This window comes from Durio zibethinus, chromosome 19 (genome assembly GCF_047325235.1).
Source record: "Durio zibethinus cultivar Kanyao isolate XHJ-2024 chromosome 19, ASM4732523v1, whole genome shotgun sequence".
NCBI classification, from domain to species: Eukaryota; Viridiplantae; Streptophyta; class Magnoliopsida; order Malvales; family Malvaceae; genus Durio; species Durio zibethinus.
In genome coordinates, this window is record NC_143180.1 from 24,380,650 (window position 1) to 24,398,031 (window position 17,382).

The window sequence follows — 17,382 nt, forward strand, 5'->3', positions numbered from 1 at the left end:
CTCTTTCAAGACCTGACAGCAATAATAAAGTCAATTTACAAGAAAATTCAAAAGGAAGAAGCAAATACTTTTAGGACTCTATGGTCTCATTTTGTCCTTTAGTTTTGCTTCATTATGCCATCTATGGACTAGTAGTCTGCAAAGACAGCCAGTTTAGGAGCCACCAGGACCAGGAATCAACTTGCCTGATCAATAATGCTGCTCAAACAGTTCATGTTTTCATTGATTTTGTTTGGACAATTTAAATTTGGGTTTAATGGCTTAAGAAAAGGTTCGGTTTTTGAAAAGAAAGAGAGAACCTGTCATTTCTCAAATCCTTGTTTTCCGTCCACCCATTAAGGGTGACCTTTTGTTTTCAGTTTTGACAGCAATAGAAAAGCCAGGCTTTGGTCCTAGCCAACACCTTACATATACCTTCCATATATAGTTCAAAGCCAGTAATGCCAATTATTAAATGACGAATTGCATTATATTACCGTACATAGTATTTGCAACATCTTTGTCTTTCATCTGTCCCCCGCTACCTCCTCCTCAAAAGGCCTTCTTCCACTCAAAACTCTACATTATCTCTTTTTCATTTCCCTTCAAAAGTAAGTTTGATTCTTTCTTTCTTCCTGAATTTCATTGCTTTCTTTATTCTTCATTTTTGAGGGTCTCTTGATCTAGGTTGTAATCTTGGACATGAGATGAGACCAATAGTTTTGTTTAAACCTGTTTCCTCATTGTTGAATCATGTTCATCCTGTGAAATTGATGGATTTTAAATGTTTGTTTTTGGGTATTTTTCTAAATCTAATCTAAACAACTTTCTGTTCTCTGAAATGTTTGTTTTGCCTTATTCATTTCTCATCTACATTTTGTCTGCTTAGAAAATGTTTTTTTTTTTTCCCAATCTAGATTTAGCCCTAGAATTCATTGTTTATGTTGTCCATACCTGTTATTACTGAATATCTTTAATAGCTTGACTACGTTGGTGAAATCAATTATTTGTATTGTGTTAGCTTAAGAGTTTGTTTCCATATCTTTCAAAACATTGTTTAGCTATCTTTAAGTTTTTGACATGAAAGAATGTTTCATAAGTGGTTATCTGGAAGTAGATGGGAATTTAAATTGTAAAAGACTAGCTGCTAAATTTCTTATGCGTTAGTTAATCTTGTTCAACCATGTGAACCATGATGCTGCATTTGGATCTGTGAATGAGAGTTAACATAAAAGTAATAAAGAAAGAAGGTTTTGATGGAATATTTAAAGAGGAATACACCATTATCGAGTATGTTTGCGGGTTAGATAAATTTTAAATCTAAATCTGAATCCGAAGTCTTTTCTTCTCTTTCTTTCTTTTTTTTTTTTTTTTTTTTTTTGGAATTTGATCCACTGATCTTTTAATTGCAGCCAATATAACTGAGCCAACGCAATAATACATATTTCTTGCAGACTTATCAGGTTTATATAGTTTTGTGCTATCAATTCTAATGACCCTGTATATAACTGCATAAATCTAAACAAAGATTTGAACCAAATGTGCAATCAGTCATCTAGTTGTTTAGCGTGTTTTTGTGTTCATCATCTTACATTCTAGGCCTACATTTGAGGATAATTGAAAGGGCTGCTTTTGTTGGTTTTCAGCAGTTTATGCATCATGATTCTAGGAGATGTCAGCAAGTCAGGTTTTGCATTTGATGCATTACTTATGTAATTTAGTTTATGAAGAAACAAAATATAGCTAAAAAACAAGCTTTTTAATGATTCATATGAACATTTCTTTATACTACACATGAATGTCAGATAATAATTTCCATTAGAGAGAATTACACTCCTACTCACTAAAAGCTTCATCTGGAAAAATTGAGTTGAACGACTTGTGTTTGCTGGCTAATGTGGTACCACTGGTTTCGGCACATAGTTGAGAATTTGGTGCATCACTGAGTAATATTTATAGTGACTTTTTATGCATTTCTTGACTTGAAGCACGAGCATGAATTCAGAATATATATGGTGTTTTTCTGCTGATTGAATCATTGTCTACTTGCCTCTTTGTGTCTTTCAGACAGCATACAGACAGGACCAGGGAATGCAGAAAGATGTGTTTGCACGCTGTGAACTTTTTCTCTGAAGCCGATAAGGTTGTGTCGACTTCTGAATTACCCCTATTCATTCTCGATGAGGTTGGATACTCAATGGATAGCAAATTCAAGATCTGTGTCCAAATTCTTAATAGAATTGAAAACAAAGTTTCTTTCATGTTGATGCATGACCTTGTTGAAGACGGTTGATTTCTGCTGTAGGCACTCCTGCTCTTTAGAGTGTATATGTAATAATTGCTGGAGATAGTACTTTATTGGAGTGTGTTAGGATTCGAACTTGGGAATGGAGAATAAGGGGAAAGTATTGATGCAAAAGTATGAATTTGGGAGATTGTTAGGGCAAGGAAACTTTGCTAAAGTTTACTATGCAAGGAATATGGAAACCAACCAGAGTGTGGCGATTAAGGTTATTGATAAGGAGAAGGTTTTAAATGTAGGGATGATTGATCAAACCAAGAGGGAGATATCTGTTATGAGCCTGGTTAAACACCCTAATATCTTGGAGCTTTATGAGGTCATGGCTAGCAAAAGCAAGATTTACTTTGTTTTGGAATATGCCAAAGGGGGTGAACTCTTCAACAGGGTGTCAAAAGGAAAGCTGAGAGAAGACATGGCAAGGAAGTATTTTCAACAACTGATCAGTGCTGTTGACTTTTGCCACAGCAGAGGTTTTTATCATCGGGATTTGAAGCTGGAGAACTTGCTCCTGGATGAAAATGGAATTCTCAAAGTATCGGATTTTGGTTTGAGTGCCATTGCTGAGTGTAAACATCAAGATGGGTTACTCCACACAACTTGTGGAACCCCTGCCTATGTAGCTCCTGAAGTTATAAACAGAAAGGGTTATGATGGGGCCAAAGCTGACATCTGGTCTTGTGGGGTGATCCTCTATGTTCTACTGGCTGGTTATCTGCCATTTCATGATTCAAATCTAATTGCAATGTACAGAAAAATAAGCAAGGCAGACTACAAATTTCCTACCTGGTTTTCACCTGAAGTGAGCAAGCTGTTGTCAAGAATCCTCAATCCTAACCCAAAAGCTAGAATTTCAATTGCAAAAATCATGAAAAATCCTTGGTTCAAAAAGGGCTTTAACTCCAAACCAGTTCAGAAGAAAGATGAAATGGAATTGGCTCCTCTCAATATTGATGCAGTTTTGGGTTCTGAGACTAATTACTATAATGCATTTGAAGCGAAGAAAGACAACTCTAAGCTCACTAATTTGAATGCCTTTGACATTATTTCTCTATCAAGTGGGTTCGATTTGTCTGGATTATTTGCAAAAAATGATGAGAAGAAGGAAGTAAAATTCACTTCCATGCATACTGCCTCCGCCATCACATCTAAACTAGAGGAAATTGCTCAGAATTTGAAGTTAAAAGTTAAGAAGAATGATGGAGGGCTGTTGAAAATGGAAGGATCAAATGGAGGTAGAAAAGGGGCCTTGGCTATTGATGCCGAAATATTTGAGTTCACCCCATCTTTCCATTTAGTAGAGATGAGGAAATCCAATGGTGATACATTGGAGTTTCGAAAGATGTTGCAACAGGATGTTAGACCAGCTCTCAAGGATATTGTTTGGGCTTGGCAAGGTGAGCAGCAGCAACAACAACAACAACAACAGCTGCACTCATCCTAACTCTCTTCGTACCGAAGTGTCTCAAGTTTATTTTTTGAATGATGTGTTCTTTTTCTTGAATAATTGTAGCCAAATTTGGATTTCTCGAAATCTACTTAAACGCCCAATTCCATTGCAAAATTTTGGCTACTTGGTGTTAGTTACTTTTATTAATGTTCACATGCTGGTTTCTTTTCTCCATAGCTGGCATGCTTCCATGATTTCTTGTTTGAGTTGTGTTGAAATTTGAATAGGACATCTGTTACGATTTATGGTCACTTAATTAGTGGTAAGATATTTGGTTACTATTACATGATCATGTGCTTGGCAGAGGCTCTTGGCTTTGCTGTTGATATCTAAAAAACAGTATGGCTCCAAAACATCCAGCTTTGATGCTCTTCTGTTTCAATCTCAAATTCAGTATCTGGTGCACGAAATTGTCTAGAACTGCAACAATGATCTAGAAATCAGATTGTTTCTTCGTTGGTGGAGTTTAAAAACTCAAATGGCGATATATTTTATAATTTTCTTGATTAAAATGTGAAATGAGTGCTTAACTAGTCTCTCTGCTGTCATATACAACATATACAGGATGTTTAGCCTTACTCTTGAGTCTTAGGTTAATTTCAATAATATAAGTTAATTAAAACATGAAATGAGTGCTTAACCTTATTCTTGACTCTTATATTAAAGTGTCAATAATATTTGAAAGTTTTGTGAATCAATATATATAATAGATGATTTGAAAATTTTATGCAGCCATTGTCTTTGTTTATTAATAATTTATTTTTGATTATTATTAATACAATCTTCAATAATTTCAAGTATAAAAAATTCAGATTTCAATTCACTCCAAATAAAATAAATATCCACAATATTTATTTGAAAATTTTCAATGATAAGTCAAAAATAATTAAGAAAATCAATAAAGAAAAGATCCCTCACTAAAAAAAAAAGAAGAAATTTTGATACAGAAATTTCCTCTGAGGTGTCCTCCAGCAAAAAGGAATCCTAGATAACGAACAACCAAACAGGACTAGGATTTCCAAATCGTACAGTGTTTCCTTTATAATTATAAATACCCTTGATTTGGCCTTTCATACTATCTCAAATCTCTGGTTTTTTCACTGTTTGGATTCATCTGCTTTCTGTTCTGTTTTCTTCCCTGCTTCTGTTTTGATGGCTGCGGCAAAGTCATGTCCATTGCCATCCTACACGCCACAAGAAGTGGCTGCTGTCTTCGTGGACCGCTACTATTTTTTGCTCCGTGATTCTCCAGGAGAGCTTCACAAGTTTTATCTGGATTCAAGCATGGTGAGTCGGCTGGGACCTGATGGTGCAATGATTAGCTTCACAACCATGGAAGAAATCAGGAAACATGTCCTTTCTTCCTTGGATTGCAAGGAATATGAAATTCTTTCTTCTGATGCACAAGTTACAGCAAACGAGGGAGTGTTTGTTGTGGTTATCGGTTGCTTCACTACAAAGAATAATCAGATGAGGAAGTTCAATCAATCCTTCCTCCTCACCCCAATGGAAAGAGCCAATAGTTACTTTGTCTTAAATGATATTATGAGATTTCTTGATGAGCAAGAAACAAAAGTTGTTCATAGTGAAGATGTCCTAACTGCTGTTTCAACTTCAACATCGGATGATGAGCCAACCAATGATGTTCCTAAAAAAAGTTTTCTGTCGGTGGTGCATGCACTGAAAGAAAACACTGCTCCCTTTAAGGCGCCTCCGGTAAGAAAATCAATTAGCAGAGCACCTCAAGAGTCTAATTTTGATAAAAAAAGTGGCTCGGAAGAGAAGAAGAACACCAGGACTGTGGACAATGTTGAGGGAACATCTATATTTGTCGGTAACTTGGCAACGGATTCAAAGCCTGAAGAACTCTATGAGGCTTTCAAGAGTTTTGGACCAATTAAACGTAATGGGGTTCAAATTAGAACTGATAAACAGCACAGATGGTATGCTTTCATTCAATTTGAGTCTTTTTGTTCTGCACAAAGTGCAATCAAAGCTTCTTTTATCAGAATTGGCGACCGAAGACTGAATATCAAAGAGAAGAAACGCAATGACTCCGGAAATTCCAAGTTTTCTCGAGACTCCCTAAATGGCAATGGCAATGGCAATGGCAATGGCCATGACAATTTTGGGAATTTTACTTGGCGCAATGGACCTGCTAATTGATAAGAATTTTCTTTCTTTTTTCTTTTCCTTCTTTATAATCATAAAAACATTCACTTATGTCATCTTGTTTTAAGATTATGAGATAGATTTTCAATTTTGTTTGTTCTACAAAAACTTCACGGCTTTCTTTTAGAGTAATATGATTCAAATGCAGCAATTTTTGAATTTGTGAATGCTATTTTTATTTGTCAATCATCCATTAACCCCATGTTCGGGGTATAAATACATTTTTATTACTCATTTTAATCCATTGATTTCTTATGATAGATATAATATTTGATTATAATTATAATTTTTTTATATTTCAATTGTCAAAATTAGGTATCTAAGATTCTATATTAGTGTTTTCAATTAATATTATAGAGGCTGTTTGTAAAGTAATTATATTTAATAATATAAAACCATATCAAGATTAATTTTTATAGATTCAAATTCACAAGATTTGTAATGTCACAAGATTAATTTTTTTTATGTGGATATCTAGAGTTATGATACTTAAGCATATGAAAAAAAAAAGTTATAGCCATTTGTTATCATCTTTAATATTTGATATTAAAGTGGCAAATTGGTGAATTCAAACATATTCAAGTCACGTTAGATTCAAGTTATTTTAGGTTTAAAAATTTTTATGTTCGACTTATTTAAGTTATTTTTAGATTTTATGAAATATATTATCTTTTAACATATTTTTCAAATTTAAGCTTTTTCGAATTCAAATTTTCAAATGAATTATTATCTTTATGATCAAATAGATTTTAATCAATTTTATATTTTAAAAAAGAATTTTGGATTTCGGATTCATTTAGTCACTTCTAATCATACTTCTAAATAGCTATTAAAATTCAATTTCTATTATAATTCTTAATTTTATATAATTGATTTATATTAAATTACTTTCCTTAAAGTTTTTAATTAGATTTATAACTGCTATATAATCTATTAAACCAATCTTTACTTAAAAAATTTTTTTTTGCCACACATGTTTACTATTTTTTTTTTATTAGAACTAGACCAAACTCTTTAAAAAGGATATAAATGCAATTAGAAATGCATATTACCTTATGTTTGACTTCTTTTCCCATGAAAACTCATCTAGTTTATATATAATATTTTGATAATGATTTATTATATTTATTATCACTTGATATAATTATATTTATAAATTAATTCATTATCACTAGATATAATTGTAAATTAATTATAATAAAATTTATTTCATGTACATATAAGATTTGCATTATACTTCTTCATGGATCAAATCGGATTAGATTTAGACTGAATCTAATTAGGATGTTAATAAATTTCGGACTTACTCGAGTTTGGTTTAATAACTTTATTTATTATCTAGACTTAAACTTTAAACGAAAAGAAAATGCTTTGGTGCATTCAAGTCTATCCAAACTTTAATTTTTTGAAATAAAAAATAAAAATAAAATTTAAATAAGTATCAAATATGACAAAATAGATCATTAACAAAATAAATTTTAAAAACAACTTTGTTAATTTAATTTGGTGTTTGAGTGAAATTTGGGTATATGTAGGTATAGGGTATCAATATATACACATATTATTTAATTATCAATTTTTTATATAATATATATATATATATATATATATATAATTATTAGGTCAAGCCGAATCAAGTTTAAACTATCCTAAGCTTGATTCGTTTTCTAAACAAACCTTCAATTTAAATCCAAACCCATTTAACAGGTGTAATATTCATGTTTAAATCTCTCAAATTTTGAATAAAAATTTCAGACTCAAGGGAATAGCTTAACCATTAAATAGGCTTAATTTGCATTTAGAAGAAAAAAACTTAAAAACTAAATTATAATTAAAATTTACAATCTCAAATTATATTCTCAAAATATATCGACGGTTCAAAAATGTCATGACTTTATCAATTAGGCTTTGATTTAATGGAAGGAGGACGTCTTAGAGCCTTAAGATCTTAAATTCAAACCTCATTGTATGTAGGTTTAGTTCTTTAATTGTGTTATAGTTTCTTAATTAATTTTTCAGTAATGATAACTTGATTTAATCTAAGGCAATAATTAGTTAATAAGTATTTTTATTGACGTTTAGATTTAGAAAAAGAAATAATTTTTATACCCACCAATGCCTAGCAGTTCTAAAGATACGAGAATTCCAAATCCCCTTCCTGCAAGCAATCTGAAGAAATAGAAACTTCTTGATAAGAGAAATCATTGATGCTTAAATCCAAAATGCTTAAACCAAGCAACTGAATGAACTGATCATGTTTGAATTTATACTTCCAGAATTGATAGGTCTTCTCATCCGCATTGAGAGCTATCATAAAAGCAAAAAGGACTTGGAATTGGAAGACCATATACGATTTTCTTACTAACAATTCATCAAATTAATTGGATTTCTTTATTAATTAAACTATTAAAGTCTAATCTAATCGATGCTGTGAGTTGGTATGTGCAGATAACATTGAAAAAGGCTATAGATTTCTGCTGGCAAGTGGAGGACCCTGCTTTGGTACCATAGCCAGGGACTGCTCCAAGGAATGCAATCTAAAAATAATTACCAATAACAAGTATTCCTTTATAGTGTATAGAAAAAAAAAGGAAAGTTGCAAAAACTAGTACCTTTGGCATTGCGAACTAGTACTGTTTACTTGCCATCAGCTCCAATATATATAACAATTAAAACTGGTTTTACAAATTGGGGCAAAACTAAATGCAGCAGTGGACTATGGAGCCATTAATGTTGTCAAAACAAAACATAAAGATAATCACCAAAATTGTCAAAACAATACTTTCAACCTTTTTATTTAGCAGTTGGCATTTCCTTGATGATAAGTTTATGGTTTGAGTAGAGCGGATTAGGGGATCTCCAAGCACATGGAGGCGATATCCCTAGGAAGAAGCACCACAATGCATACTGCTGCGGATATTGCAAGCTTTGAAAAGATAATATCTGCTGCTCTTTGAATTATCTACAACATTTACAATCTATAAAGCCTCATTTATCCGTCCACTGGTTAATATGTAAGGCTAGCTAATGAGTCTTTAAACTTAAGATTCTTCCTGAACCATTTCTGCTTCCTCCCACCACGAAACAGGGCCCAAACCATCATAGTCTATTGATCCCTGCAGCGAAAACAAGCACCATAAATACATATATAATAAGTGCAGGAGATAATACTTTATTGGAGTGTGTTAGGATTCAAACTTGGGAATGGAGAATAAAGGGAAGGTATTGATGCAAAAGTATGAATTTGGGAGATTGTTAGGGCAAGGAAACTTTGCAAAAGTTAACTATGCAAGGAATATTGAAACCAACCAGAGTGTGGCGATTAAGGTTATTGACAAGCAGAAGGTTTTGAATGTAGGGATGATTGATCAAACCAAGAGGGAGATATCTGTTATGAGCCTGGTTAAACACCCTAATATCTTGGGGTTTTATGAGGTCATGGCTAGCAAAAGCAAGATTTACTGTGTTATGGAATATGCCAAAGGTGGTGAACTCTTCAAGAAGGTGTCAAAAGGAAAGCTGAGAGAAGGCATGGCAAGGAAGTATTTTCAACAACTGATCAGTGCTGTCGACTTTTGCCACAGCAGAGGTGTTTATCATCGGGATTTGAAGCCGGAAAACTTGCTCCTGGATGAAAATGGAATTCTCAAAGCATCGGATTTTGGTTTGAGTGCCCTTACTGAGTGTAAACATCAAGATGCGTTACTCCATGTAGCTCCTGAAGTTATAAACAGAAAGGGTTATGATGTTGCAACAGGATGTTAGACCAGCTCTCAAGGATATTGTATGAGCTTGGCAAGGTGAGCAGTTGCGACGACAACAACAGCTGCACTCATCCTAACTGTCTTAGTACTGAAGTGTCTCAAGCTTATTTGTCGAATGATGTGTTCTTTTTTCTTGAATAACTGTAGCCAAATTTGGATTTCTCGAAATCCATTTAAATGTCGTGAATATTGACTCAAATTTCATAAAAAATTTGTTTGATATTTATTAGAGATTTATTTGAGATTTATTAGATATTATTTGATGGATAAGAATACTTACAAAAAAAAATTCTAAAAAAAAATATTCTTAATAGGTAAGTTTGACATGTAAGAGAAGAATTCTAAAATGAAAGAGATTCTTAATAAATAAGTTTAACTTACAAAAAAAAAATTTAAAAGAAAATAGATTCTTAATGGACAAGTTACATGTCAGGTCAAGAGTAATGTGTCAAAAAATTTTTATTTTTGAATTGGAAATTATGGGTACTCTTTTTTTTTTTCTTTTTGATCAAATTCTTTTGGATACTTGTCAATCATTTAGCATCAGTTTTTTTCGCTAAAAGGACAAAATCTATTTGCCTAAAACCCCGAACTTTAATATTGTCAATAACAGGTTTAATCTTCCACAATTTCAAGTTTTAAAAAAAAAAATCATATTTCAATTCACTCCAAATGAAAATAAATATTCACAATAAATATTTGAACAATTTCAATGGTAAGTCAAAATTGTTAGGAAAATCAATAAAGAAATGATCCCACACACACACACACAAAAAAAAAAAAAAGAAATTTTGATACAGGAATTTCCTCTAAAGTTTCCTTCATCAGAAAGGAATCCTAGATAGTGAACAACCAAACAAGACTAGGATTTCCAATCCATACAGTGTTTTTTTTTTCTTTTTCTATAAATACCCACCCTCTATTTGGCCTTCCATACAATATTTCATCTCTGATTTTTTCACTGATTGGTTTCCTCTGTTTTCTGTTCCGTTCTCTTCCCTGCTTTTATCTTGATGGCTGCGGCAAAGGCATGTCCATTGCCATCCTACACGCCACAAGAAGTGGCTGCTGTCTTCGTGGACCGGTACTACTTTCTGCTCCGTGATTTTCCAGGAGAGCTTCACAAATTTTATCTGGATTCAAGCATGGTGAGTCGGCTGGGACCTGATGGTGTCATGATTAGCTTCACAACGATGGAAGAAATCAGGAAACATGTTCTTTCTTCCTTGGATTGCAAGGAATATGAAATTCTTTCTTCTGATGCACAATTTACAGCAAATGAGGGGGTGTTTGTTGTGGTTATCGGTTGTTTCACTACAAAGAATGATGAGATCAGAAAGTTCAATCAATCCTTTGTCCTCACCCCAATGGAAAGAGTCAATGGTTACTTTGTCTCGAATGACATTCTGAGATTTCTTGATAAGCAAGAATCAAAAGTTGTTCATACCGAAAGTATCCCAACTGCTGTTTCAACTTCAACATCGGATGATGAGCCAACCAATGCTGTTCCTAAGAAGAGTTTTCTGTCGGTGGTGCCTGCACTAAATGAAAACAATGCTCCCTTTAAGGCACCCCCGATGAGAAAATCAATTAACACAGCACCTCAAGAGTCCAATTTTGACAGAAAAAGTGGCTTGGAAGAGAAGAAGAACACCAGAATTGTGGACAATGTTGAGGGAACATCTATATTTGTAGGTAACTTGGCGACGGATTCAAAGCCTGAAGAACTCTATGAGGCTTTCAAGAGTTTTGGACCAATTAAACGTAATGGAGTTCAAATTAGAACTGATAAAGAGCACAGATGGTATGCTTTCATTCAATTTGAGTCTTCTTGTTCTGCACAAATTGCAATCCAAGCTTCTTTTATCAGAATTGCTGACCGAAGATTGATTATCAAAGAGAAGAAAAGCAATGACTCTGGAAATCCCAAGTTTTCTCGAGACTCCATGAATGGCAATGGCAATTGCAATGGCCAGGACAATTTCAGGAGTGGCAGAAATTTTACCAGGCACAATGGACCTGCTAATTGATAAGAATTTTCGTTGTTTTTTTTTTTTTTTCTTCTTTATAATAAAAAAAACATTCACTTATGTCACCTTGTTTTAAGATTATGAGATAAATTTTCAGTTTTGTTTGTTCTACAGAAACTTCATGGCTTTCTTTTAGAGTAGTATGATTCAAATGCAGGAATTTTTGAATTTGTGAATGTTACTTTTATTTGTCAAACATCCATTAACTCCATGTTTTCAGTGTAAATAAATAATAAGAAATTCCAGCATGATACCCCTAGCCTAATTCCAGCAATGAAAAACCAAAGGAATTCTGTAATTTTTATTACTTGTTTTAATCTATTAATTTCTTATAATAGATGTAATATCTAATTATGATTATAATTTTTTTATATTATTAATTTTGGAAAAGGTTTTCCATTATATTCCAATTGTCAAAATTAGGCATCTAAGATTCTGGATTAGTGTTTCCAATTAACTTTATAGAGGCTGCTTGTAAAGTAATTATATTTAATAATATAAAACTATATCGAGATTAATTTTATAGATTCAAATTTACAAGATTTGAAATGTCAATGGTACATATTGAAAATTGAATCTTGTGTGAAATTATTTTCCATATATATAATTTTTTTTCCATCCAAAAAAAAAATAAATTGAACCACATATTTCCAAATTGAGAATTGTAAACTATTGTCCTTAGAATATTTCCTTAAAAACAATGCTTCAAATCTTATGTGAGTGTTTTTATTCTATAGATGGAAGTTTATTGGTCTTTGTATGAAAAAGGGTGATTTTATTTTAGATGACTTTCATTTTGTAGGAGTGCTAAAAATTGTAAAATGTGCTTTTTTTTTCTTTACAAGTTCTTATAAGTCTTGAAGTTCATGTTTTTTTTTTTTTTTCTTATAAATTATGCTCAACCATTTGATTCAAGACTATATTAATAAATATAGAAATAGGTTGCATCGTCGAACCAATGAAATTTGTGACATTTTAATTTTATTGAGATATTTTAATGATTTAATTTTGTTAAATTACATTTTACAAATTTTTTTTTGAGATAGATTATTCACAAAATCATGATGAAAACAAAATAAAATAAAATCCCTTGTTACAAGACCACCTCCATTTTGGTTAAGTTATTCATTTGTTTTTTTTTTCTTAACTTGAAAGCTTAGGTGAAGGAAATTATTCTATTTCAAGTCCAAATTAAGCTATTCATGTGACTGAAAATGAATGTATAAATGAATAGAGTTTTTAATGAATTATTCGTAAATATGTTTCGGTTTCTATTCATTTATATTCTTTTATTAAATTTTACAAGCGATCTTAAATAATATTTTTATGTTCGTTTATTAAACAAACCAAATATGAAGAAAAATTTGTTTGGTTCATTTATATTTATAAACAAGCTTGTTTAAATTTGTTTAATACTTATGCATTTGTTGTTCGATTATTGTTCATTTGTTATTCGTTTATAATAATACTAACAAAATTACATTTTTATCCTTTACCCTAATTTTATTTTAAGATTAGATTATATTTGTTCGGATTTATTTATATTCATTTATGTTCGTTTATATATGTTCATAAACATATTTGTTTAATGTTTACAAATGAACTTATTTAACTTAATTAAACTAAATACGAGTCGAATATAACTATCTTACCATCTAAACGAATGAGTTCAAATGAATAGAACAATTTTTTTACTGAACATAAACTAAACCTGAATACCTTTAAAAATAAACAAATAAACTACTAACATACATTCAATTGTTTATATTTAGTTTGTTTACTGTCTTGAAAGGGCTCAAATGACTTTCTCCACTCAATACTTAATAACAATAACAACACTAATTTTTGTTATATATATGTACTAACTTTTTATTCTTTGCATAAAGGATATAATTAAAAATAAAAACTCAAATATTATTTAAAAAAATTTATAATAATTATATAAAAGGTATTACCATCCATTTAAAGTGGCAAATTGGTGAGTTTGACAAATTCGAGTCATATTAGATTCAAGTTATTTTGGGTTTTAATATTTTTAGGTTCCAATTAATCAAGTTATTTTTAGATTTTATGAAAGATATTATTTTTTTCAGCATACTTTATAAGTTTGAGTTTTTTCGAGTTCAAATTATTTTGGGTGAATTTTTTATTTTTATAGCCAAATTAAGTTCAATCAAATTTATTTTTTTTTTAAAGAATTTGTAACTCGGATCCATTTTGTCTCTTCTAATCATATTTCTAAATAGCTATTAAAAATCAATTTATGTTATAATTCATAATTTTATTTAATTGATTTATATTAAATTACTTTCCTCAAAGTTTTTTATTAGACTAATAACTGCTATCTAATCTATTAAACCAATCTTTACTTTCTAAAAAAAAATTTTGTTAAACATGTTTACGTTTTCTTTTTTATTAATTAGATAAAATTATAAATTAATGGTAATAAAATTTATTTCATATACGTACAAGGTTTGCATTATATACTTATTCACGAGTCAAATCAGACCAAATTTCAATCGTATTTAATTAAGATATTAATAAATTTCAAACTTGCTCAAGTTCAGTCCAACAATTTTATTTACGGGCCAAACTCAAACTTTAAATGAAAAAAAGTTACTTAGGTGCGTTCAAGCCTATCCAAATTTTAATTTTTTTCAATTAAAAAATAAAAATAAATTTTAAATAAATATCAAATATGATAAAATAAATAATTAACAAAATAAACTTAAAAACGACTTTGTTAATTTAATTTGGTGCTCGAGTGAGATTTGGATACATGTAGACATAGGGTACTAATGTATGCACATATATTATTTAATTAATTAATTATTTTTATATAATATTATTAAAAATATAAATATATATAATCATTGGGCCAAAAAAGTTAAAGTTTGAACCTTAAATGTTATGTCCTAAGCTTGACCCATGTTTTGAATAGATCTTTAATTTAAGTTTAGATCCATTTAACGGACCTAATATTTATATATAAATCTCTCAAATTTTAGATAAATTTTTTAGATTCAAGTGGATAGCTTAACCTTTAAATAGTTTTAATTTACATAAAAAAATAACTTATAAAATAAATTATATTTAAAACCTACACTTTTAAATTATATTCTCAAAATATATTATTGACGATTCAAAAAGATCTTGGCTTTGCTAATTAGGCTTTTATTTAGTGGAAGAAAGAGGTCCTAGAACCTTCTACGTACTTCTAAAGATATATATAGGAGAATTCTCTCCAATTGTAGAAATCCCCTTCTTGCGAGCAATCTGAAGAAGTAGAAACCAAATAAGATTAGGAATGCAACAGATCTTCTATATAAATATAAAACAATCTGACTTGACTTGGTATTTCTATTGGAACTTACATATGTTATAAGCTCAGCACTCTGCTTTCTTTACATTTGATTTGTTTTTTTTTTTATTGTTTTTCACCGATGTTGATGGCTGCATTGACCCGAGAAGAAGCTGCTAAAGCCTTTGTGGAGGACTACTACTCCCACCTCTGACAATATCCAGGAGATGTTTACAAGTTTTATAAGGATTCAAGCACATTACGTAGGCTAGGACCCGATGGAGTCTTGAACCGTTGGACAATCTTGGAAGCCATTGATAATCATGTTGTCTCTTGCTTCGATTTCTTTGATTGCAAGAAGTTTGATCTTCTCTCTATTGATGCTTAATTATCTATAGGCCTTGGAGTTCATGTTTTGGTCATTGGTAGCGTGACTATGGACGATACTACTAAGAGGAAGTTCACGCAATCATTCGTCTTTGCCCCTATGCGTAAACCCAATGTTTTTCTAAGTTCGACTGATGTTTCTTTTTTTATTTTGACTGATGTTTTGAGGCTTCCTGATGATGAAGAAACGTCAAACACTTGTGTCCAAAGAATTAATCCTGTGCCTGTTCAAGAAGTTCAGAAGATTATTCCTGAAAACTCGAAGATTTGTGTTGAAGGAGTTGATTCGACTGCTGGTCCAAATCTAGATGTTGTGACAGTAGATATTGTATCCAATGAGAAAGTTCAGAGCAGGATGCTACCGCATCAACTTCTGTCAAAGGAGTTGGTTCAATTCCTGGTCCAAGTCTGATTCTATGCCAACTGATATTGCCCCTTACGAGGCTTTTCAAGAAGTTCTAAAGGATGATACTGCTGTGGTAACTTGTGTCAAAGGGGTTGATTCAATTGTTGTTCCAAGCTCAGATCCTATGCCAGCTGATGATATTGCCCCTAACAATGATATTGCTGCTCCCAAAAAGTCTTTTCTAAATGTCGTGAATGCATTGAATGGGAATAATGCTCCATTTACGGCTCCTTCAACGAGGAAATCTTCTCCAACAACGGCTAAGGAGTCTAAGGGAAAGTCCTTGGGAACTTGGCCATGGGTGTAAAAGTTGAAGAACTTCACTTGGTTTTTAAGAAATTCGGACCTATTAAACAAAATGGGATTAAAACTCTATCTGATCATATGAAAAACAGATGCTTTGCCTTCATTGAATTCGAGTCTTCGAGTTCTGCACAAAGTGCCATCCAAGCTGCTTCTTCTATCACAATTGGCAACCGAAAAGTTCATATCGAAGAAAAGAAAACTGGCTATACTAACTACGGAGATAGCAAGTTTCCACCAGCCTTAAGCCTTGGCAATGGTTTATTCACCAGGCACAATGGACCCGTAAATTGATCAAATCTTTTTCTTCTTTTTTTTTTTCATTTAAGAATGATTATTATAAGGAACATATTTTCTCTCTTGTTAGGCCAAAAGGCTCCAATTTTATCACATCAGTCTAACTGACTTACGTCCATGGATGAGAAACAAGATCCACTAGTTTTAGAGAATTACAAATATATATCAAAATGTATCAACCACTCAACAATCAATACCCATAAACCTTTCCAATCTCCTCTAGTCCTATGGACCTTCTCAGTTTCTTATGGTCCACTCACAAACAAATATATACAATCATAAGACGTAAAGTTTCAATACTCCTATGAGGTGTCTAACTCAACAATCAATACCCATAGACCTTTCAAATCTACTCTAGTCCTATGGACCTTCTCAATTTCTTATGGTCCACTCACAAACAAACATATACACTCATAAGACGTAAAGCCCCAGTACTCCTATGAAGTGTCTATCCCATAAAACCCTACAACTCTCTTGCATCTTTTTTCCATGCCTAACCTTGTAGATAATTCACTTATTTATAACCATATAAACTTACCTATTAAGAATCTTTTTTCTCTTAGAATTTTTTTCCTGTAAGTCAAACTTACCTATGAAGATCCCTTTCTTCTTATAATTCTTCTCTTGCAAATCAAACTTACCTATTAAAAATCTTCTTTCTCTTAGAATTCTTCTTTTGCAAAGTCTTCTTGTCCATCAAGTAATATCTAGCCAATCCCAAATAAATCTGTTATGGGATTTGAGTTATTATTCTTAACAATATTTACTTTGACTCAAATTTTATCAAATTATCTGTCTTCATGCTAGACATGCTTGGCTCTACCTACAATAAAAGTCTCATAATCATCTTTTCTTATGTGTCTTCATGCTTCACGCAAATCGATCCTCAAAACACGAACTCGAACTTCTTTCTTAAATTGAGCTCCTCTAAACTTGCCTTTTCTTATGTCTCGAACCATGCTCTGATACCACTTGTTAGGGATCACCACAGCCT

The 17,382-nt window shown here is 31.7% G+C and overlaps 4 protein-coding genes and 1 long non-coding RNA gene across 5 annotated transcripts; all 5 read left to right on the forward strand.

Annotated features, from left to right (window-relative positions):
• Positions 1 to 170: 170 nt before the first annotated feature.
• LOC111310018 (CBL-interacting protein kinase 2-like) lies at positions 171 to 3,979 on the forward strand. Its single transcript, XM_022909107.2, has 2 exons — positions 171 to 590; positions 2,047 to 3,979. Exon 2 carries the CDS (start codon positions 2,367 to 2,369, stop codon positions 3,720 to 3,722), a length of 1,356 nt encoding a protein of 451 aa, XP_022764842.2. The 5' UTR covers positions 171 to 590; positions 2,047 to 2,366; the 3' UTR covers positions 3,723 to 3,979.
• Positions 3,980 to 4,557: 578 nt separating this feature from the next.
• Positions 4,558 to 6,080, forward strand: LOC111309443 (nuclear transport factor 2-like). Its single transcript, XM_022908500.2, has one exon. The coding sequence runs from the start codon at positions 4,881 to 4,883 to the stop codon at positions 5,892 to 5,894; it is 1,014 nt and encodes a 337-aa protein (XP_022764235.2). The 5' UTR covers positions 4,558 to 4,880; the 3' UTR covers positions 5,895 to 6,080.
• Positions 6,081 to 8,504: 2,424 nt separating this feature from the next.
• On the forward strand, positions 8,505 to 9,709 carry LOC111309444 (CBL-interacting serine/threonine-protein kinase 20-like). The gene has a single exon (XM_089748920.1). The coding sequence runs from the start codon at positions 9,105 to 9,107 to the stop codon at positions 9,663 to 9,665; it is 561 nt and encodes a 186-aa protein (XP_089605046.1). The 5' UTR covers positions 8,505 to 9,104; the 3' UTR covers positions 9,666 to 9,709.
• A 968-nt stretch (positions 9,710 to 10,677) lies between these two features.
• On the forward strand, positions 10,678 to 11,694 carry LOC111309673 (nuclear transport factor 2-like). The gene has a single exon (XM_022908671.2). It carries the CDS (start codon positions 10,678 to 10,680, stop codon positions 11,692 to 11,694), a length of 1,017 nt encoding a protein of 338 aa, XP_022764406.2.
• Positions 11,695 to 14,967: 3,273 nt separating this feature from the next.
• LOC111309674 (uncharacterized) lies at positions 14,968 to 16,405 on the forward strand. The gene is made up of 2 exons (XR_016330218.1): positions 14,968 to 15,320; positions 15,394 to 16,405. It is a non-coding gene; the product is annotated as an uncharacterized LOC111309674 (long non-coding RNA).
• Positions 16,406 to 17,382: the final 977 nt, after the last annotated feature.

What these genes read in the sequence shown, in the direction of transcription:
- LOC111310018 (XM_022909107.2), top strand. Translation starts at nt 2,367, where the DNA reads ATGGAGAATAAGGGGAAAGTATTGATGCAAAAGTATGAATTTGGGAGA.
- LOC111309443 (XM_022908500.2), top strand. Translation starts at nt 4,881, where the DNA reads ATGGCTGCGGCAAAGTCATGTCCATTGCCATCCTACACGCCACAAGAA.
- LOC111309444 (XM_089748920.1), top strand. Translation starts at nt 9,105, where the DNA reads ATGGAGAATAAAGGGAAGGTATTGATGCAAAAGTATGAATTTGGGAGA.
- LOC111309673 (XM_022908671.2), top strand. Translation starts at nt 10,678, where the DNA reads ATGGCTGCGGCAAAGGCATGTCCATTGCCATCCTACACGCCACAAGAA.